This window comes from Chiloscyllium plagiosum, chromosome 19 (assembly GCF_004010195.1).
Source record: "Chiloscyllium plagiosum isolate BGI_BamShark_2017 chromosome 19, ASM401019v2, whole genome shotgun sequence".
Lineage (NCBI taxonomy): Eukaryota > Metazoa > Chordata > Chondrichthyes > Orectolobiformes > Hemiscylliidae > Chiloscyllium > Chiloscyllium plagiosum.
Window position 1 is genome coordinate 9635210 of NC_057728.1, and position 24136 is coordinate 9659345.

At 38.3% G+C, this 24136-nt stretch overlaps 1 protein-coding gene across 4 annotated transcripts in view; it reads right to left on the reverse strand.

Annotated features, from left to right (window-relative positions):
* Window positions 1-11205: 11205 nt before the first annotated feature.
* Window positions 11206-24136, reverse strand: part of gxylt1b (glucoside xylosyltransferase 1b) — an 87625-nt gene continuing 74694 nt past the window's right edge. For 3 of the 4 annotated variants that reach the window (XM_043709049.1, XM_043709050.1, XM_043709051.1), the window contains 2 exons: window positions 23829-24001; window positions 11206-11961 (listed from right to left, as the gene is read on the reverse strand). In XM_043709049.1, coding sequence (XP_043564984.1) covers window positions 11803-11961; window positions 23829-24001 — 332 coding nt within the window. In that variant the 3' untranslated portion in view covers window positions 11206-11802. Of the gene's footprint in view, window positions 11962-23828; window positions 24002-24136 lie in introns of those variants that run through there. The other variant, XM_043709052.1, reaches the window with a different exon arrangement.

The following is a 24136-nucleotide window of genomic DNA, read 5'->3' on the forward strand; positions in this document are numbered from 1 at the left end:
GCAAGGTGCTGCATTTTAAACATACTCAGGGGGGCTTAATGTTGAATTCAGCAAAGTTTCCCGATTAACTGGCACTCCATTTTCATTGCTTGCTTATTTAATACTTTGAGACTCAGTTTCTGCATGCTACAATATGATTGGTTTGTGGATTCATAGTTAGGAACCTTATAATTGCAAAGTGAGCTTTCTTTTCTAATCATGTTTTGTATTAATGAGCACATCATTCAGAAACATTAACATGAGTCAGTTCCTCACAACAGCATATGTAGTAAGAGTCGACAAGCTGTTTCCAACGGCTTGCAGAAATTACAATTTATTTTTCACTGTGTCATTATGAACACAGAAGTAGTTTTAACCCAAGTAAATAAAAAGTGAAGCTTGTTGTCAACATAATGAAGTTGGAGTTTTTCACCTTTCTTCTAAACAAAGTAAGCAGCGTGAGTTTTTTGTCCCCAGGGTGAGCCCAATTCCCTGATTAGGCCATTTTTCATTCTAATCTGTTTCTCCAGCTGGCTCCGGGTCATGCACATTTTTCAATGGTTAATCCAGCATTGGATCCACTGACAGTTTACACAGTTCTGTTTTCAAATTGGTCCCGAGGGGTAGGCCTCATTTGTGCCAGGAAGGCACCACTGTACAAATTTGTCAAGTTTACATTAATTTTATAGTGTGAACTTGATGGTTGCAGACGTGGAGCCTGTTCCATCCTCTGACTAACAATATAAATGGAATGCAGTCCAAGTTGGTTGTACAACAGCTATACAGTCTGGCAACTAGTTTGATATCACTCTCTAATATTGCAAAGTAGGCATTTGCACCGCATCAAGTATCACACAAGAGTATTTGTTCTCTTCAGTAAATAAAAGTGAGCAACTGAAATTCAAGCAAGATTTGCAGGGGAGCTCTTATTAAATTTTTATCTATTCCTTCACGCAAAACAGCTCACTGTCATCAAATTTGTGAAAACTTGTTTTAAAAAAAATACTGCAATTGCATGAGTCAAAGGAAACACCTTGCAGCCACACTAACATGATTGACTCTTAATTGCCCTCTGAAGAGCTCTGGCAAGCCATTCACTTGTATCAAATTGCTGGAAAATTAATCCAACACCATCTCAAGGGAACTCGGTACAAACAATAAATGCTGGCCTTCTGAGCAACGTTCGTATTCGGAGAACGAAAAATAAAAAGATTAAGCTAAAGGGCCATCATATTCCATGGCAGTTTTTATAACATTTGACCATGGGCCTCTCTGAACCCTTATCTTGATTCAACCCAGATTACAGCAATTGCCTGACAGTTTTTTTAAAAATTCTAAACCAATTTCCCAAAATATATTTGAATTTCATTCTTTTATGTAATTCACAGTGTGGGTCTGTTTTCAAGAGGTTTTATACAAACTACAGACTAGACAATCAAGGGTCCAAAAAAAAAATGCTGCGACAGATGCGTTGAGAGTTCAAATGAAACCAAACCAAGTCGAAGGAACAAATTGTGTATGTTCACAACATGTCTAGGACATCACCTGCAAAACAGAAGACAGATTGAAATGCAGGTTGGTCATGAAGTATTTGACTGCTTGAACAAATCACAGCTATGTGGATTTGGGATATGCATTGTAAAACGGTATTGTGACCTCCATTACACAGTTTAACCACCAGTTGTAAATTTATTTGTAAATAGCCAGACAATATATGAACTGGGAGATAACAGGTTTTGTTCAAATTTATCACTGACTGTAAAGCAAGATCAATTATTCAAAACAGGCTTATGGTCACTGAGCTACTCTGAACATCTTACTATTAATATTTAAAATGTAAAAACCCTCCATCTATAGCATCCCATACTTTTTGTGAAAAAAGTAAACGATTAACACAATAAAACTGTATAAATAATAAAGCAAGTGTGAACCAGTAAAAAATTATAGTTTTGAAATCAAGTGGATAATGCTTGCCAAAGCAATTCACAAAGTGTTATTTTTGTACACTACTGCAACATTAAATAGAGGGCAAAGACTTCAAGGTTCAGTGAGATTACTATTCTAATATTAAATAGCAATTTAAAAAATAAACTTTAATTGGGCCCAAGATCATTTTATAAATCAATAACGTTTGGCCAAATTTTGTTGCTGTTAACTATCTTTTTTCTGTACAATATAACATCTTAAAACAGCAGACTATATTGTCTATACAGATTTTCTTTTATTCATGCTGGATATCATGAACCTGAATTGGAAATGTTATAAAGAGGCACTATAAATGAAGATTTAGTTGTAGCTAGTTTCACTTATTATAGACATGCTTATAACAGATAATTGCATCTATTGACTATATCCTGAAATTCAAGAATCAGTTCCTGTTGAGCTAGCAGTCTTAAATGGAGTTTAAAGTTATCGTGCAGATAATTGCTTCAGATTTCTCTTAACCTTATTCAATGTGAAATATCTCTTTGGCCTTTCATTATTTTAAATATAGGTTTAACTTTTCTTTTATGCAGTTGTAAAATAAAGAGCTTTTAAAATGCAGTCAGGACTTAGTTTTGTCTACCTTTGTTTTCGTTTCACCATCATAAAACGGGCTTCTATATAGCACTCGCTACGTAATATATCAGTTCTTGTCAGATTCAATACTCCTTCCATTCACTGAGACAGGCACATGTGCGTTTGGAGGCTCTCCAGTGATCAGTAGTTTTCACTGTGGAGATAGTTATTTGGATTTTAGAACAAACAGAAATGGCTATTTAATGGTTAGTGGTGGTATACTATTTAAAGTGAAACAGTATTCAAGAGTTCACCACACAGAAGGACCTTGTGGCTCAAATTCAAAGATAAATGAAAGTAAAATAAATTAGAGGTGCTTATGATAATTTTGAAAACTCTGGAAGGAAATTTTTTACATTAGGTTAGATTATTTAGTGTGGAAACAGGCCCTTCGGCCCAACAAGTCCACACCGGCTCTCCGAAGAGCAACCCACACAGACCCATTCCCCTACATTTACCCCTTCACCTAACACTACGGGCTATTTAGCATGGCCAATTCACCTAGCCTGCACATGTTTTGATGGAGAGTGTAAACCGGAACACCCGGAGGATACCCACGCAGACATGGGGAAAATCTGCAAATTCCACACAGACAGTTGCCTGAGGCGGGAACTGAACACGGGTGTGTGGCGCTGTGAGGCAGCATTGCTAACCACTGTGTCCCCGTGCCACCCAAACTTGTGTCAGAACTCTGGGTAGTGGCAAACATAAGTCAGTTCTTCAAAATCGCAGGAGGGCAGAGATGAATTAGCTGGATGGGTGGATAAAGCAAAATGTAATATTAGGGAGAGGAATTATATTGATAACAGAAAAACCCCAAATAGTGAAAGAAGTGGGGTATTGGTGTCAACTCAAAGCTTAAGGATAATGGTTCAAGTAAAAATATACATAGTTTTCTAGAAGCATATAATATGGAAGCGGGGGGAGGTAGTATTCTGGAAGTCTTAGTTTGTCTGCAAGTTGAAAGTGTTGACTACTGTATTCTGTGGAAGAAGTTAAGGTAGATTCAATTAATATTACCAGGTTAGAAGAACTACACTTACAAAACAAACTGTAGTTCAATCTAAACCAACGGTGTTAAACTTGAATATGGGAAAACATTTAAAAAATGAGGCACAAGTTGGCTGAGGTGGTTTAGGAAAACACATTAAGAAACAAGACCATATATAAGTAATGGCCAGTCTTTAAAGAACCATTACATGGTTTACAGCAACTACATATTTCTCCAGTGTGAAAACCCGAATCAAACCATTAGTCAACTCTGACTGACAAAGGAAATTAAGGATCTTATAAAAGGTGCAAAGTTTCCAGAAATTGCAAATGTAATATTTAAGAATAAACTAATAAAAATACAACGGGTGCACAATCCAGCAAAAAAAAAATCAAACAAATGGGCTGCAAAAGCTTGTAAAACAATGTAAAAAAGAAACCTTTTGTTAAGATAAACATGACCTCATAAAAGCAGACACATGAGAATTTACAATGGGGATTAGAGGAAAGGCACAGAATGTACATGATTACCATGTGTCTGTTTTCATTGAGCAAGATATTAAAGTCTGCTAGAATCAGAGCCAATTGATTAGGGAGAATGAGGAGTTTGTGATGATACCATGGCTTTAAGTGGTGTATTTTATCCTGATTTTTGCTTGGAGAGATTTTATGATAGATTCCTGATGAAGGGCTTATGCCCGAATAGTCGATTCTCCTGCTCCTCAGAAGCTGTGCTTGGCACCTGCTGTGCTTTTCGAGCACCACACATCTAGACTCTGATCTTCAGCATCTGCAGTCTTCACTTTCTCCTAGATGTGCCAAACAGTCCTCTTAAAGTCAATAAACAGCTTGAGGCACCTTGCGGCTTTCTAAAAAAAGACGTTGGAACAATAAAAGCAGCATGAGTGGGTGGAGTCAGGCTCCCACAGAATCACGGTTTTACTTTAGCTTTCAGTACTTGTTGGGGTTTTGAAGTTGGTTGTGGAAGCTGTTCCTCTTTCCCTGCTCCAGCTAAAAGCTTAGGCTCCCTCTCTGTCACAATTTTCTCTTGGTGGTCATTCCTCCTGGACTGTAAAAACAACACATATGAAACAATGCATTTTACTGAATTTGCCTTTATCGAGGATGCGTTTATGGAATATTACTATATTTGAACAGATGTTGTTTGGTCGTTAATCTATTATTATGTTAAGTTTTCCTTTTCCCTCAATTTATTATGGACCAGACCAAACCCCGTTCAAATATCTTATTTAAAGGCGAGTGTAAGGTGCTCTGTTCCAGATGTAATTCGATTGGTTACACTACTCAGTTTTAAGCAAACACACTTAATTTTACCCTACAGTTAAAGTACAAACACAAGTGGAATTGGTAGAACTTTAACTTGATTGAAAATCTTAACAGAATAATCAATAATTTAACTACTTAGAGCAACTGGTCCAATATAGTAACATCCCACACACACACACACACACACTTGGCAAAGACAAATTCAGTAAAATAAATTGTCTCACATGTGGTATTTCTCCAGTCCAGGAGGAAAGAACATCAAGAGAAAATTGGGGCAGAGAAGTTTTAGCTTTTTAGTCTTTAGTTGTAGGGGAGGGAGAGAGAGAGAGAAAACAACTATTGAAAGCTAAAGTAAAAATTCTGCTTCTGTAGAAGCCTGACTCCACACATTCATGCTGCTCCTATTGTTGTAATTTAAATAAAAACCCAAGGCCTCACAAGCTGTTAACTTTATTGGCTTTGAAAGGATAGCTCTGCATCTCTGTCTTAAAACCTCTCTTCAACAAAAAAGGACAAAACACACATTTTAAAGCCAATAGTATCGTCACAAATTGAAAAATAAATAGAATTAGTAAGAAGGTTGTGCTGCACACATTAACAAGTCAGTTATACACATAGTTTATGCATTAATCATCTTCAAATATTCTAAAGAGTCTGGAATGACATCTGCAGTTTGGAAGTTAGCAAACATCACTCCTCTATTTGAGGGAGAGAGAAAACTAGATACCACAAGTCCTCTTATGCTTACATTAGTTGAAGGGAAAATGATAGATTTCATTCTGAAAGTGACAAATAAACTCTTGGATAAAAATGATCCGTTTGTCTCTAGTCAGCATGGACTTGTTTTTGTTAGGTCTCTGACAGAATGACTGCTCTTAGATTAAGAATTGACTATCCAATTGTCCGATTCTAATATTTACACATTTGCAGATGGCAAGAGCTAAGTAGGAATCTGTGTTGTGAGGAAAACATAAAAGCAACTTCAGAAGGCTTTGGAGAGGCTTAATGAAAGGACAGAACACAGCAGATGAAATACAATACTAGGTGATCCACTTTGGTAAGAGGAACAAATGTGCCTAGGTTTTCTTAAATGGAAAGACGTTGAAAAGCATTGATAAACAAAATAAACGAGGTGTTTTAGCCAATTGGTCACTGAAGACTAACATGCAAGTCCAGCAAGCTACTTGGAAGGCTAATGGCAATGTTTGCCTTGAGTGCAAGAGGATTTCAGTACAGGGATAGTGCACTTTTGTTTCAAATTGGATATAAATTTGGTTAGACTACACCTGGAGTAATATGTGGAGTTTTGGTCTCCTTATCTGAGGTTGGATATTATTGCCAGAGAGTGGGCAACCAAGGTTCACCAGACTTTGAGTATGTTTAAAGATATAGATTAACAGATTTCTTATTACCAATAGCGTAAAGGACTAAGGATAGTGTGGATAAAAGGCATTGAAGTGTTGAATAGTCATGATTGTATTAGATGGAAGAACAGAGTTGACGGGCTGAATGGCTTACTCTTGCTGCTGTGTTCCAAAGTTAAACTTGGAAATAAGGAATAGAATACAGGTTTCCTTTGGATTTCCCTTCATGCCTTCTACTCATGATGGACAATGAATGCAAGTCATCATTAAAGGAGCAGTGGAAAGATTCTCTGTACCACTGTTAGCTTTCACTTGAAATTTACAGGACTTCAAATAATAACTTACAAGATGCTTATTTGCCTGGAAGGATTATTAAATATTACAGGGAATGAATAGTTTAATTGTGTTATAACATCCTGGGTTAAAAACTGTCCGAGTTCCAACCAACCCATTCTGTCTCAGAGTTGGGGTACACGTTTTTACTAAATTGCATTCAGTAACACTGAGACCATTTAGATTATGGTATGTTTCTGTCTTAGTCCTTCTCTCATCCCATCTCAAACTCTATCCTGTTTTCTGAGAGTTGAAAGATGCAGATTGCATGGTCATGAACTTTGGTCTTTCCAAACAAACAGCCTCACTTTGCTCTCACAAGCCTTCTGCTTTGAGATACCAAGAACCACCTGGTCAGTCAGTGATTACTCACAAGAAGTGCAAGAGTTACTAGAGACCCACACATTCACATACTCCAGCTCAAAACCAGTGGTGCATTTTAGATGGTAACAGAATTGCACCCATCTTGAGTCACCAGGCATAGGTTGACTGTAGCCAGAACAGAAGGAAGGTTAGCTCATCTGCCAATTCCCTGGAAGTCTCATGCAACCTGTTAAAGAGGCCTTAGATGCTCCGAAAGCTAGTGCATCCAAATAAACCTGCTGGACTCTAACCTGGTGTTGCGTGATTTTTAAATGTGGCAGACAAGTTAGACCGAAGGGTCTGTTTGTGTTGTATATGACTTGACAACTCTCAAAATGGTTGCCAAAATGTCATTCCTGGTTTCTGGATGGGGTCACAACATATCTGGGAGGCTACTTAAAATGCAGGTAGGTTTTTCAGGTAATCATCATCATTCTCAACACAATGGCTGCTAGACATGCCACATCCTGGAAAACAATGTCAAATCACATGTTTCAGTAAACTAATCATAACTAGTATATTGATGGATTAACCACCACTCGAGGTCTAAACCATTTTATTGACAATGGGACGCACTAAAGCTTGCCATCACAAAAATCAGAGTAGCTGGAAGATAGTTGAGCTCATAAATAGTCAACAAGGAAAGCTAACAAGTCAGCCTGGCAATCAGGAGGACAAAGGGGTTTATATCTTTATCAAGGACAATGTACCACTGCTTAAACCTCCAATTAACCGGAGGCCGGAAAGAGAAAAAGAGAATGCAAGAAACGGATTTGTCTTCATCAATGAACAATAAGTACTTGACCATAGCATTGGGCAGCACAGTAACACAATGGTTAGCACTGCTGTCTCACAGGGCCAGGGACCCGGGTTCAATTCTTGCCTCAGGTGACTGTGTGGACTGTTTGGATTTCCTCCCACAATCCAAAAGGTGTGCAGGTCAGGTGAATTGGCTATGCTAAATTGCCCATAGTGTTGGGTGGCTTAGTCAGGGGTAAATATGGGGTGAGGGTCTGGGTGGGTTGCTCTTCGGAGGGTCAGTGTGCATTTGTTGGGCATGTATCCATACTGAGGGAATCTAATCTAATAACATCCAGAAACTTTAACCTTCTATTCACTCAAAGTACCAAAAGAGAACACCCATCCAGGTCTGCAATGTTCACATTTTAAAAAAGATTACAAGTTGGACACATGACTTACTACTTGTAATTCTGAAATAATCTAAATGCTTGGCTTGTCTCTAAAATTCATCTTTATTTGTAACCATGTTTCACTTCAGGGTGTTGTGTGAAGTTACACCTTCTGTTTAAAACTTATCTGAAAACCTGCTTTGGCTTTATCACTGAAAGTCACATTTGAATGGTTGAAATCATTCTCTAAAATATCTGGTTGCAGATAACAAAAATGTGAGGAGAAAGGGGATTAGCTCTCCCATCATCTCTCTCTCTGCCCACATATCTCATTTTATTTCATAATGCTCCTGCAAAGCACGAATGGCTTTACAAAGCCTAGTGTTCATTAAATGCAAGTTATTGTTATATCAGACAGCTTGAAGACTCCAGCACCACTTCAGCAACTTGTACAAAATGTAGCATGATACCTTAGTGCAGTCAGAGTCAGTGTCACACAAGCACAGAAACAGATGCTTTGGTCCAATGAGTCCATGCCGAACATAATCCCAAACTGAAATAGCCCTACTTACCTGCCCCTGGTCCATATCCCTCCAAACCTTTCCTATTCCTGTATTTTTCCAAATGTCTTTTAACCATTGTTATTGTATCTGCATCCACCACTTCCGCAGAAAGTTCATCTCACATGTGAACCACCTCCTTAGACTGTGTCATATTCAGAGTGAGTTGAGTAAATGAGAAGTTAAGTCAAGGCCCTTCTATCTTTGCAGATGGATGCAAAATGTTCTAAATACTTTGAGAGGTGAAGAGTTCCCATGTCATGCCTAAGGTTAAAGCTTTTCCCCTAAACATGTTATCAACCAGAGCAGCTAGAATTTCATTATATCCCCTTGTCCGTAATTTGTTGAGCAGTGGTGGGGGGGGGGTGGGGGGGGGGGGGGGGGAAGAGTTATTACCTTGTCAATGCCTTTTACTGTTTTAAACAGCTGTATTGGATCAGCTCAAATGCAAGTCAAACTATCATACTTATTAAAATAACTATGTGCGGCCCCTTACTTTTGACTCAAGACATACAAATACTTTCAAGCATGCTGGCTGTCTGCCTGCTGTAATGCTGACAACTTATCATCTGTGACACAGCTTCTGCTCTGAAAAGGGTGGGGAGCGATGATATAACTGTCTCCCTTCAAGTTTAACCAACCATTTTCCACGTTATCTACGAACTGTACTTTGCTGTTTTTCTCTAGCGTTGGTTAAAATATTCAGCCACTAAATACTTTACCAGTCTTAAAGGTCACTATTACAACAGTCTTGTACAGATCTAATACTGTTAAGATTCCCAGAAGTTTTGCCATGCATTGTGGTACTAAAAAGTAAGTAATATTTTGGAGAAGGTTCACATGATGTTTCCTAAGTTTCTTCCAGGAATCACTAGTACTGCTCATTATAGTTATTTTTACACTGTTGGTCAGATTCCAGGAAAGCAGTGCTCAATTTCAAAGGAGCACATTCTTGTCTGCATTTAATCTTCGGGTGTTCATTCTTGGGGGACAGAGCTTTGGGTCCTTGATCCCAAATGGTGCAAGTCTCAACGCTTTCATATTGCTTTGCGTGGTCGTGTGAAAAAAAATGACAGAATACCTTTGAAAATAAAAATCTGTGCGATTTGAACTGTATTGCAACCTGTTATTTCATCCTCCAATACAGCAAAATAGCAATGATGTGAACACTCAACTTCGTCTCAGAGCAATAATGGTTCACTTTAGATTTCATATTCAACTTTATTTCAGTAAAAAAAGAACAAAATTGTATATTAATGTTTAACATTACAATTGTTTAGACATATATAATTCATTATTAAAAATAATCTAGCTGTAAAAAACAAATAGCTTGATCTAATTTGTAAAACTATGTTACACCAGAAATTTCAATTTGAAAGCACTAAAATCATAAACACTAACGGAAGTGGTTCAATTCTTAATTTACCACCAAACATGAGGCAAATATCCAAGTATTAAGAAAGAAACTGAAAAGCATTTATCCAACTTATTTTGGTTTTAAGAAGTGCATTTAACAGCTGATATTCAACTTGTGATTAGCAAGACACTTCGTATAATTCAAATGCTCTCCAAAAATCACTTTTAAGAGACTGCCATGTCGGGCAATATTAGCATAGGATTTCTTTACGCGGTAAAGTTAAGCACATTTCCAGTTATCAACACATACAGAGACTACAAAATTAATAATGTCAAACAAGTATTTCTAAATACAAAAACACTAAAGTTAGCTGAATTCCAGAGAACGAAGCCAGACGTAAACAGTGTTCTGTTCTTTTGCAACCCAACTCAGCTAATTCGAATAAAGTTGATTTCAGAGTTAGAATCCGATAACTGTGACAATTTTCAAGCCTGCTGTTCTAACATTGGTAACATCTACCAGGGCAATAAGCACTACAATGCTGTGACAAAAGCAGGTTTGCAATAAGTGTGCATACAATCAGTTTAGGGGAAGGTGAAAGGGAAGAAATAATCTAACCAATTAATGGACAAATCTTTGTAAAGATACCAAAGTAAGATTCAGCATAGCAAACTATTGAACAAATCCAGTTGTTTTCACATTATCACTCATTTGTTATGCCTACAATAGTAAAAAAAATAAATTTCAGTGGAAATTCTAGAAGTAATTCAAGTAAATATTTCATGCAGAACTGTTTCTGCCTTGCCTGTCAAAATTTATTGATTTCACATTAGTATGTGAATCTGACATTGCAATGTGATGTAAACAAGTTAAATCTTAAAGATGTATTCACAATTCTAAATTACTTCTATTCCAATTTTATGCCATTGGTCAAAATATTTAGTCTTCAAAAACTGAATTCCCAGAAAGATTTCAAACAATATTGGGCTGGTGGCAAGACTGACTCCTGCTAAACTCAGCCACATCTATTAATTAACTGTCAAGCAGCTAGTTGGGAGGCGCATTCAAGATGGTTTCTTTACCTGTTATATCAGCTACAAAACAAATTTCAACTGACTTGTATTAAATTGGATGTGAAGTTATTTATTGAGTTTTGCATCTTCATATTTCAAGTGCAAGCTCATCTATGTAAACTGTCCACACTTCGATTCACCAATGCAAAAAGTAATTTGATTCCACTTATGCAAATATGAAAAAGGATAAATGAAAGAATAAATAGGGTATGTTGACTAATATGTTTTTATTACTGGAAAGATTGGAATTGAAGTTAACTATTTTCAGTTGCTCAGTGTCTACCAATCATGGACAAGCAATCTATTCAGAACACTGATTTTGCACTTTATTACAGTGTCGAAATTGAGCCTAACTGATCCTTATATTGGAGCCAAAAAGCACCTAATGCAATGCACTCTTCAAAACCTGATTGTCATAAACATGCAAGACATTTCTGTGTTTACTTTGTAATACATAAGAGATTAATTGCCATAACTTCATAATGAAAAGCACGTCATAAAGATTGTCGACAACTCTAGCAAATCTTCACATGATGGAATAACATTCTTTTCTCTGTAAACAATGTTTCCCACTAAATAAATTCTTCAATTTAGGTTAATTAGTGCTCAGGTATGAGATGATGATTACATTCATAAGTCATTCTTGAGGTTTCAATGCAGACAGTACTTGTTTTGAGCTCTTTCACTTACCTCACTTCAATATTTTAAGACCCACCAGTCATTTATTTAGGTCTTGTGAAAACTCCGGTCCCTGCCGCTATATAAATAACACTGGAACAAAATAAAGCCTTCAGTCATTTACCAAACTCACGTTCTTGAAATTTTTTCCTGTAAAGTTCTTAGACTTTTGAGCAGCTGCATTGTGAAGACCTGGTGGATCCTTCCACAATATGTATTTGTAGTTTTCTGCAATTCATTTTCAAGCGGTTGCAGGAGTGAACGGGTGGGATTTTCCCCAAAAGGATACTGCAGAGATTGCAAAACAATATACAAAAGACAAATGAATTTCTTACATTTGAAATAAAAACAGACATTACAGTTTTTTTTTGAAAGTTCAAACTTAATTCTGTCTTCAAATATCAGCTTTGAACATTAATTGATGGATGACCTACCTTTCAGTATCTCAGATTTTCAGGGATTAGAACATGGGTACCAACTGGACCAGAAAAAGGAGAACCTTTAAATCACCATTTGGAGTTTATTTTCTCCCAACATTGTCTTGTTTGACAAATGGTACATTATTTCATAAAATGTGTAATGAGCTAGTACAAAATACTGGTCTCGGCTCCACATCATTCTTTCTAGAAGTTGAATCGTACAAAGAGAGAATATGGTCTTCACTGACAAGAGTACAGTATCGTAAAAGATCTGTGTAAAGCTCATGTACACCACATCAACTGCATTAACCTCATCAACCCATTTTTTTTTAACCTTGTCAGAAAACTCATTCAAGCTTGTCAAACACTTTGGTTTTGACAAATCTGTGCCAACTTCCATTAAATAATCCATAGTTTTTCTTCTCGATGGTAGAGGTTGTGAGCTTGGAAAGTGCTGTTGAAGGATCGCAGGTGAGTTAATGGAGTGCACCTTGCAGATAATAGACACTGCTGCCACTGATTATAAAGAAAACTGTTGCTGACTCTCAGTAAAGAAATTAGCTGTAAAGGGAAGCACCTTAAAAGGGCAACTAGGAAGAGAGAGATAGGGCTCCCAGGTCTTACTCCATGAGACCATCAGATGGTAGAAGCCATATTTCCATAGGAGACCAAGGGGTTTTCAAAAAGCACTTTTAGAAAAGCACAGGAAACTATGGTCACTAATTCTCAGTGCACAAAAGGTTAAATTACATGTACGGGTAGTCAAAATCAGAAATGCCTTTCCATGTGCCACCTGCCACCCTCTCTCACATTTCAATGCACCATACCTGTGGCACTCACCCATGTTTAGTCTCTAGCAGTCAGGATTCAGCCTTCACATTAAGATGCTTTCCCACACCAACTGATGCCAGTCTCAATGCTTTCACTATCCTCCCTTACTCAGTTATGGCAAGCTGATCACCAAAACACACTGAACATGCAATAATACGCTTCTCTCTATTGATCATAACCACAGGGAGCAGAGGAAAACCAGAGGGGCAAACACATGCTTGAACACTTACGCTTACTTCCAGAAACCATTGCATTCAGTGCCACTAAGACCATTTGGATAGTGATATGTTCCTGTCCTATTTCCTTCTCACATCCCCAGTCAACCCCTATCCTGTTATCTGTGAAGTGAAAAGGGCAGTGTGCATGGCCATGAACTTTGGTCTTTCCATCTCAACCTACTTTGCTCTCACAAACATTCTGTTCTGAAATATTAAGGTCAGTTAGTTTATCCTCAATCCTTCACAGTCAGTGGACAAATACACTGGAAGTCCTTTCAAAACAGAACTGTGAGTATCCTTACAACCAGAGGACTGTACTAGTTAATGAAGGGAACTCACCATCTTCTCTAGAGCAATGAGCAATGGGAAATAAATGCTGACTTTGCTAGCAATACATAAATCCGATGAACAACTTAAAAACATCAAGAATGAGTTGCTGGATGACAGACACCCATGGAATCGTACTCCTGCAACAAGGATTCTCCTTCAGATTTTTGACAGTGGATTACACATTAAAATGTACAGAAAGCTTAACTTTAAATAGAAACAGTTCGAGGGTTTCATGCTAGAATTGATAGCAGTATAATTATTCAATACATCAAAATACAAATGAAAACCTTGAAAAAGCTTCCTTCATTAAACTTTGTAACACTGCTTTGCTTTGCATTTATGGGTAATGGCATATCAAAAAAAATGTAGCAGTTTCACACCTGAGGAAGATTAGAAACTACAATTGGGGCAATAGGCTGAGTTGCAGCAGATGGATTTAATTTAGATAAATGCAGGTATTTCATTTCAGGTAAAGTGAACAAAGGTTGTACTTGAAAGTTAATGGTAGGCCCTTGGATAGTGTTGTCAAAGAGACACCCCTCAGGGTTCAGGAACATAGTTCCTTTAAAGTTGTGTTACAGATAATTATGGTGATTAAGATTATGTTTAGCACTGGGCTTCATTGCTCAGACCATTAAGTATAGGAGTTGGGACATCATGTTGAGTTTTTACAGGACATTGGCGAGGCCACTTTTGGAGTACGATCTACATGTCCAGTTGCCCTACTATAGGAAGATCATTATTAAATTGGAAAGAGTACTGAAAATATTTACCAGGATGTTGCTGGAAATGGAGGGTTTGAGTTATAAGAGCAGGCTGAGATTTTTTTGTCATTGGAGTGTAGATGGGGTGACTTCATAGAGGTTTATAAAATCATGAGGGCACAGATAAGGTGAATAGCAAAGGTTCTTTTCCCTCGGGTGGGGGAGTTCAAAACAAGGGTGCGAGAAGAAAGAAATAAAAAGGGACCAGAGGGGCAACTTCTTCACAGAGGGTTGTTCATATGTGACTGAGCTGCCAGAGGAAGTGGTAGATATGGTAGTTACAACATTTGAGAGATTTTTGGACAAGTACATGAATAGGAAAGGTTTAGAGGGATATGGGCTAAATGCAGGCAAGTGGGCCTAGTTTAGCTTGGATGTGTTGGACTGCAGAGTCTGTTTCCTTGCTGTGTGACTATGACATCATTTCAACAAATTACAAGCTAACAGAATGATATAATTTCTTGGGCTTCACTGTCAATTTTTAATTTGAAACATGATCAAATCTTACTTCTGTGATAAAATGCTGTTTACCTTTGTTTTTTAATTTCTTTGAAGAAAGTGAGGACTGCAGATGCTGGAGATCAAAGTCAAAAGTGTGGTGCTGGAAAAGCACAGCCAGTCAGGTAGCATCAAAGAAGCAGGAGAGTCGACGGTGGGGTGGGGGGATGCTGGTGGCTGGGAATACGATAGGTAGATGAGGGTGGGGGTGATGGCGATCGGTCCGAGCAGAGGATGGAGCGGATGCTTGGGAATGAAGTAGGATATTTTCAAGAGGGCAGTGCTAAGATGGAGGGCCCCAAGCACATGGGCAGAAGTGGGTACTGCAGATGCTGGACATTAGAGTGATGCTGGAAAAGCAGAGCAAGTCAGGCAGCATCCGAGGTGCAGAAAAATTGGCATTTTGGGCAAAAGCCCTTCATCAGGAACGAGGCTGTGAGCCTTCAACCCAAGGACAATGTGGACTTCATCAGTTTCCTCATTTCCCCTCCCCTCACCTTATCCTATTCCAACCTTCCAGCTCAGCACTATCCTCATGACCTGTCCCACCTGTCAATCTTCCTTTCCACCTATCACCTTTACTCCCATTTCTATCCACCTATCGCACTCTCTGCTACCTTCTCCCCAGCCCTACCACCTCCCATTTAGTTCTCCACTCCAGACGCGGACAGCCTCATTCCTGATGAAGGGCTTTTGCTGCTCCTTGGATGCTACCTGACCTGCTGTGCTTTTCCAGCACCACTCTCATCTTGGCCCCAACCACATGATGAGATATTCTTCCTCCAAGCATCAGGTGGCTAAAATCTGGTGGCGGAGGCAGCCCAGGACTTGGATGTCTTTGGCGGAGTGGGAAGGGGAGTTGAAGTGTTTAAATTCTGGGTCAATTATGACCTCAATAAGTTGAACAGTAAAAGTGGAACGATTGATAACTTCAATGCAATTCCTGCAAGTTTATAATAGTTATATCATACATTTCTCTGGCCCAGTGGTTAGGACTGCTGCCTCACAGCACCAGGGACCTGGGTTTGATTCCAGCCTCAGGCAATTGTCTGTGTGGAGTTTGCACATTCTCCTTGTGTCTGCCTGGGTTTCTTCCAGGTGCTCTGGCTTCCTCCCACAGTCCAGAAATGTGCAGGTGAGGTGAACTGGCCAAGTTAAATTGCTCATCGTGTTCAGGGACGTGCAGGCTGGGTGGGTTAGTCAGTGGGAATGTAGAATAATAGGGTAGGGGAATGGGTCTGGGTGGACCTGTTGGGCCAAATGGCCTGTTTCCACACTGTAGGGATATTATGATTCTATTTCTTGTATATTTGATTAAACAAATACCATGAAATTAGATCATACAAGTATTATCTTACACACGGAGTACATACAAAGATTAGATTAGATTACATTACATTACAGTGTGGAAACAGGCCCTTCGGCCCAACAAGTCCACACCGCCCCTCAGTGGGAATGTAGAATAATAGGGTAGGGGAATGGGTCTGGGTGGACTTGTTGGGCCAAATGGCCTGTTTCCACACTGTAGGGATTCTATGATTCTATTTCTTGTATATTTGATTAAACAAATACCATGAAATTAGATCATACAAGTATTAGCTTACACACGGAGTACATACAAACAAACATGCTTTTAGAAAACAAGGTCTGTATTTATTTTGAACAGGTTAGTATACCCTTCAAAATAGTTCACAAAAGATTTTTGAATCAAAAAGGTTCTGCAAATATTTGAATAGCATTCGATCTAATACATGAAAAACTTACCACAGCTTCACACTTTTGTCCATTACACTCCAAAATCTTTCACAATTTAGTATGAATTAGTGTACCATACTCAAGTATTAAGAAGAAAGGCAGGACTAGAATTTTACAAACAGGTGAAAAAATTCGATCCAGACCAAATATTACCCCTTAACACAAACAAACCTAGAATTAATGCTCTCAATTCAAATTATTCTTTGGATAATACCAACCAGTCTTTTTTGTCAATTACATTTTAGAATCTTAAAAAGGGACACACTCCACACTTGTGCAACAGAATAATTTATAGCATTTTATATGGTGTTGTATTCCTGTCTCTCTAAAATAGCATGAGTGAATGTAATCATTAGTGGTTTGTATTTTACAGTAAGTTATATTTTGTTAACATATAACACAAACAATAAAATCCACTGTGGTCGCTTCGGATTGTGAGAGAAGCTTATTTAGTCTTGTAGTGTGAAAGCCATGAGAGCCTTTACAAAAGAACATTTTCAAGCTCTTTAAGAATAAAAGGCTTTTATGTTTCTTGAGTATTGACCTTAATAATAACATTCACAGAATACAAAACAAGACCATCAAGGAAATTGCACCGAGCAATAAAAGCACTTTGCATATACTGATTTTATTATACTCACAGGACATAGCCTGCAATCGAAATTTTATAGCAGTACACTTCCGTTGTGATCAATACTGTCTCAACTCTTAAACAGCATGTATTTCAATTTCAGGATGAAAGTCTAACTTTTTAACATTGATTTTGCAAATATAATTTTTAACTGAGCTTTAGGCATCCCCTACTCAAAATTCCACAACACTGACTGTCCATCTGAAAAAACTGCAAGCAAGGCCACACATTCAATAAAAATGATAATAAATGTTTACTCAGCATTATCAAAATAAAGTTGAAAAGAGTCGAGCTGGAAAAGCACAGCAGATAATGCAGCATTCAAGGAGCAGGAGAGTCGATGTTTTGAGCACAAGCCCTTCAGAATATTCCTGATGAAATGCTTAAGCCCGAAACATTGACTCTCCTGCTCCTCGGATGCTGCCTGACCTGCTGTGCTTTTCCAGCTCCACCCTTTTCAACTCCGACTCTCTAAGCATCTGTAGTCCTCACTTTCTTCTAATTATCAAAACAAAGTCTAACAGGAGCAATGTGTCTGCTCATCTGTGGATAGCTCAAACACGTGAAAATTTTATTTGCATAAAAAAAATTCTGAACCTAGTGATGTAATTAAAATAAAAGCTTAACACGATCATGAATACCAGTCACATAGATAATACTGGCAGCTACAGAGTACTTCAAAAGCTTCCTTCTTGGGACATACAGTTTGTCCAAAAGGCAGCACGACCAGCAGCAAGAGAAATAGGAGCAGAATTAAGGAATGCAGCCCCTATATCTATCATTTGTTGAAATCTTCCAGATTAACTCAATTTTGCTGTCCAAGTCCCTTGATATCCTTAGTACCAGAAAATTTGACTAGAATATACTCAATCACGAAGCGCTAGCAACTTTGTGGTATGGATTTTCCCGAGAATTCACAATTCTCTGAAGAAATTTCTTGTCAATCTTAAGTGGCAACTCCTTTATCCTGAAACTGTTGGCTGAATTTTACCAACTCACGTTGCAGTCGCACAAGGGGGATATTTCTCAGCAATGCCTTGGAGTTATAATGGTGATCAGTGTTCAGAGGTGAACAGCTGACTTACATAAATCAAAGTCTCAATTACAGGCAATTTCTCAGAGCTTTTGAAATTTTGAGAATGGCAGAGTAGCTTGCTGCCACATTGAAGGCCATCAGTTTCATGGCGGTGACCTCCCTGTGTCAGCCCAAGAGTGAAAATCTGAGCTGAAGGCTATAATTCCTACTGAGGACAGCTCAGGGTGTGAAGGCAGCCCCACAGCCTCAAAAGGAATTGAGAGCAGCTTTCCTTTCAGAAGAGCCTGGATGCTTGTCCTCAGTTCAAATGTTTTATTTATTATTGCATTTCGAACAACAATCTCCACTTCTTGCAGGGGAACTGAGGATGCTTCAGGGTTGCCAACTCTTTGATGACTCCAGCACCATTAGGAGCCCGCTCACCACCTAAAGAGTCACAAGTAATATCAACTGGTTTCTCGTATCGACAATTGTGGGCTTGTGTATTAATTTGGTCGCAACATTGGTACACCAAATTCACAGTTAAATGCAGGCTATGACTCTTAGACTGTCTAACCACAGGAGATAACCTCTCAGTAACTATCCTGTCAAGTCTAAGAATTTTACACATCATAATGAAATTGCTTTTTATCCCAGGAATCCCTTGCATCTTGATAAGTATATCCTTCTTTAGGCTAAGAATCCAAAAGTGTACATATTGTGTTATCTCAAAGCTCTGCACATTTTCAACACAAACTCCAACAGTGCTATGGCAATCTGGCATTTTATCAGGACACATTGTGCCCTGGGTGCAGGAAGCCTACATTGGACACCAGTTTAGTATTCAACAACCCAAATTGGCTGACGCTGTGTCAGGATATCTAATTTGGAACACATAGGTGTGACAACTTACAAGCCACATTGAAAATAGCAAGCACTAAAATGCAAAATAGTCCTTGCATTTGCTTTGCAGAAATAGGCCACTCAAACTGCAGATAATTATTAAAAGGTCAACAACTGCAAAATGTCTGCAAGAACTGAGGAATAGGTGACAAGCCCATCACAAGGTTGCGACAGCTGGGCTGCTAAAAAGAAAGCAAGCCCTGGACAATGTCCTCGCCAGAATTCAGAACATCAAGCTGGCAAATCAAACATTCAGATCTTAAACTGGATACAGCTCATTTTTACCAGGATGACTTACTGTGTTTTAATGCCTACTTTATGCTGATCTCCAAGTAACTTGCATTCCCAAGTCATTGGGCTACTTCAATACCTGTTGCTCTTTTTCTGTCTCCCGCTCTCTGATTGGTTAATAGGAAATCAGGAGTGGAAAGTTGATGTAAGGAAAACAAATGTTCTGTAGTCACGCACAAGCAGTCTATTCATCTGTTTCTGTGTTCTAGGATGTTAGAAGGAGTGCAAGGCAGGAACAGTCATAATCAATGTTCTTGGTCACATTGGATGCCACAAGTTCTATCACAGCCAGTTCAAGGATGCAGAGAGCATTTTCATTTATAGGGCTCAGAAGAGGCAAGCATCCTAGTCATCCACCAATTCTGCACTGTTTCCTCTAGTTATGTGCTGCTTTGCCCTACAAGACAGATGTCAGAATCTCAGTGTGGAATGCTGTGGTTGGGTAATGTGTATGCTGCAGTAAAATAGCTGTGCCTTGTGGTGGTAAAGAGGTGGATAGATGACAACATTAAGGAACTGAGCATGAAGATAGAGTATCTGAATATTAGATGTGAGTAATACGGCTATGGTCTATTAAACAGTGCGGAAGAATGGTGCTATGGTGGGATGTCATGTGGAGATGATTCAGGTTCTATGCCAGCATACCTCAAAACATTTATTGATATCTTTTAACTTTTCTGCCAAGTCGTCGGGTCCAAACTCCCAAGAACTGATTTTCCTAGCTAGTTGAGGATGTTCCATTAACTATCGCTTCCTGTCCACCTTCATCATTCATGTGTGCACCCTGGAAATGACTGTTCTGGTGCTCCAGTTCCATGTTTTACATTGCAGTAACATCACTCTGTCCCTTGTAGAGGGACTATCTGCCTTCAAGATTATAGCCTGGCTGCGTCACGTGCGAGAGATTCCTGGAGTTTTTTTTGTGAAGTGTAAAACAGAAACCAATACACTTTAGAAGAGTTTCCGATTTCTTAATACAGTACTTGTTATTTTATTCAAAATACCTCTCTTCTCCCGACTGGCTTTTATTGATAATCACCTTAATTATATACATTTCAACAATTATTTTTTCATCATGTTTACCTGTTATGTCACACCTCTGGAGCAAGTGGAACGTGAACCAACCTGAAACACTACCACTGCACCAAAAAGACCCCTTTATACATTTTTGAAAAAAAAAAGGAAATGTCTAGATATTTTAATCAAGCTGTAAAGACATTACAACACATCTGGAACAGGTGGGACTTTAACCCGAATCTCATGGCTCAGAAGAAGCAACACTACCACGACACCGCATTTTAATACAATTAAGTAATTAATTCCCACACTTGTTTACACAGTTATCTTTAACTCCAAAAATAATAAAATTAGATATTAACATCACATACTCTGAACCGAGAGTAACACAACTGCTAGAAAGATGTCTGGCCTTATGCTGTAATCATGGCAATAATATTGGAGCACCAAACTTGTGCTACCCACCTTCAACGATACAAGTACAAGCAAGATGCATCACAACCCCCCAGCATCAAATTATGAGCTCTCTAATTCGTGCTTTAACCTTCTTGCAATAAAAGGTGAACAAAACATAATGGGTTGCTCTACCTGCTGTTAACAAAATGATTTAGAAACAAGGACACCCCAAATTCCTGTATGTTCCAATACTTACTCCTGTTTTCAGAAGTATCCTTCCTACCAAAGTGGAGAATTTTCACACTTACCTGCATTTTGCTCCACCTACCACTTTATCAATTCTATAACAGCTCATTAATTGCACCCTGCCATCCTGAACATTATCCCATGTTTTTTTACTGCTTTTATCCATTTGAGGATAGGCTAACGAGTTGCACAAATATATTACAGGTGCACAATCCTTTATCCGAAACGCTTGAGACCAGCTGGTTTTTGGAATTTGGAATTTTTTGAATTTCAAAATAAGTGACAGTTTACTGGTGAAATTTTAAAAAGCTTACCGAACAGCAGACTCAGAGTAATGGGCCCTGAGACAGAATTGAGGCCTGCCAGTGCTGGGCTACACACCCCCCATGTCACATCGAGTGACATGCAGCGAGTGGTGTGAAGTTGGGTTAACTGTTTGCACGTCAAACAACCTTGTTCATGAGAAAAAAACTTCACAAAATAACCTTTGGATTTTGGACCTTTTCGGATTTCGGATAAAGGGTTGTCTACCTGCACATGCCAAATCACAGCCGCAAGCTTATGTTTCCTTCTGATTTTACAGGGAATGAGCCTGTTGCACTGAAATCAAATAAATACATAGAATACATGGTTAGAATCAAAAAGTAATCTAGCACAATATTGATATGTTTATGGAGGCATTTAAAAAAAAGTTACACAAACCCATTATTCTGGAATGGATGTCAGAACAATAAGCATCACGGCCCAAAGGAAAAGTAATGAGCTAACATCTTATGTGCATAAAAATTTAGCTATGAATTTTCAAAATGTTGCCCAACGTCACTGTAACAAGTGGAATGTGATGAGGGGTGCTTCCAGAAGCAATGAAAAATACATTTATACCAAAAAAGAAGAGAAAAAAAAAAAATCAGGAATTCAAGGTTTCTTTTGTAACAAAAAAAATGCAAATAAAATTATACAAGTGCAGCAACAGAAACTCTTCAAGAAGGATATCTTGGTATTAGTACAAATCTGCTGAAGAACAGTGTTTATATATTTCTGAAAGTGAAGGTCTCTCTTGGTTTTGGCTGGGTGATAAGTGTGGAAACAGTGGAGCTGAGCATGTAGAGTGAAAATAAATCAAAATTAATTTTGACCACAAAGTAATTAAAAGGCACCCATAATTTGGCATAACTGTTGTATGATTATCTCCCATATTTGGAATCATAGAAAGATTACAGCACAGGATGAGGACTCTTGGCCCATCACAGCCATGTGAGCTCTCTGCAAGATCAGTTCAGCCAGTTCCATTTCACCACCTGTCCATGTGGAGCAAAATTTCTCTTCACACATTTATCCCAATCACTTTGGAAATGTATAATTATCTTTTTTGGTCAGTGACCCTATATCATGTGCTCTCATTCTCATACCTTACTGAATTAGGAATTTTAAAACAGGAAAGAAATTATGAAAACCTGTTTCAAAGCAGCTAACTTTGGCAATGGAAACTATGATTCACTAAATTACCTACATGTGCCACCATGAAATAGCTCTAGGAATCTTAGTTACATTTTCATGGGCAGTGAAGACCAACCAGATAAAAAAAAAGATTTGCAGCATTACTGTACAGCTAGTTATTACTGTGTGCCCTGGACTGATGCACCCAAACCATTTCCAACTGTGATGCGATTTCAGTACATGCATGCATGCATGCGCGCGCATGTGTGCATGCTCCAGGACAGAGGGTAACCTAACATAGCAGGGACTTGTAAAAGCAGAAACATAACGTTACACGTTAGCTGGAGCAGGTATTACTGCCTCAGGATTCTAAAATTTAACTTGCAAACTTACTTGAATCCCAATTCCCATGGTGGAAAGCCCTGCCCTAAATGAATGCCAATATTAGCAGGAGTTTAGGGTCATGTAACCTTTCAGTCAAAAATTATGTATGTCAAGGGATAGTAAAAATAGCAAACCTATTATTTTTTATCATATTCATTGATTAGAAAATCTTGCTGCTATATATCCTCACCTCTGGTTTAGCCCAATTAGAGAGAAGATAACCCGGAGGTTGACCATTTTCAAACAAACTAATCTGGTAATCTGAGCCTTTTGTTATTAAATAACTATAGCATCCAAAGATAGATTCAAAAACAGTTTGATTTTCTTCCTATATAGAAGTAGATGTGCTACCTGAGGTGATTTTTTTGAAAAAAGTGTTTTTATTCCTTACAGAAATCTTGGGGAGGAGGGGGGAGGTGTTGGGGAAGGGAGAATGCTCATGGTAGTAAAAAGAAAACAGAACCGGACTTCATTTAAAATTGAAATATCTTCATATGCATTAGCATACAAGAAAAACACTGATGATTGGCACCTCAACAATTTATGGCAGCAAGTGCCTTATGATCTATCAAGGACATTGTGCATACAAGAAACTTACTAGTGCAGCTCATGTGAATAGGGTGGGGGAGGAACAGCCTAAATACACCAGAGCTCATTAACTGCTGGAGTGCTGTTCTTAATTGATGCAACTTTGCTATAGAATCCAGAAAAAAACACTCCTACACACATTAGACTAATTACAAGAGCCATTATTATTGACTTTTAGTGAAAAATAAGTCTTGCTCCCCCATATTTCAACATTGGAAAGTATTACTTGAAAATCGCTGTCTTAAAAAAAGATGTGACAGTAGCCAAGTAAATAACTCCTGCGAACAGAACTATGCATAAACAAAGTGACACCAGACCCAGAGGCAGCTTGTTGCATAGATTTCAAAAAAATAATTTTTCTCAAAAATAATAGATTGTTTCTCTTCATGGTACATTATTTTTCAGCTTTATTCCTGGGGCTGTAGTACTTACACTTTTTATTGCTTCATACACAGCTCTGAAAGCTGGCTGCTTTCCATCATGGTAGACGCCACGATTTCCATGAAGAACAAAGATTCCTTCATCCTCTGCTGCTTTGCAGTTGCTGCCATACATACAGTGGTCAGGTCGATAATTCCACTGACATGGAAAAATAAACAGGCTTTCTATAAGAGAAGTAATATATATAAAACAAAGTGCAGTACTAATGATAATTTCCTAGACTAAACTTTAATTTTAAATTCAACATAAATGGATCTTTAAAATCTACAAAACCTTAATATCCATGACAATTTCTCAGT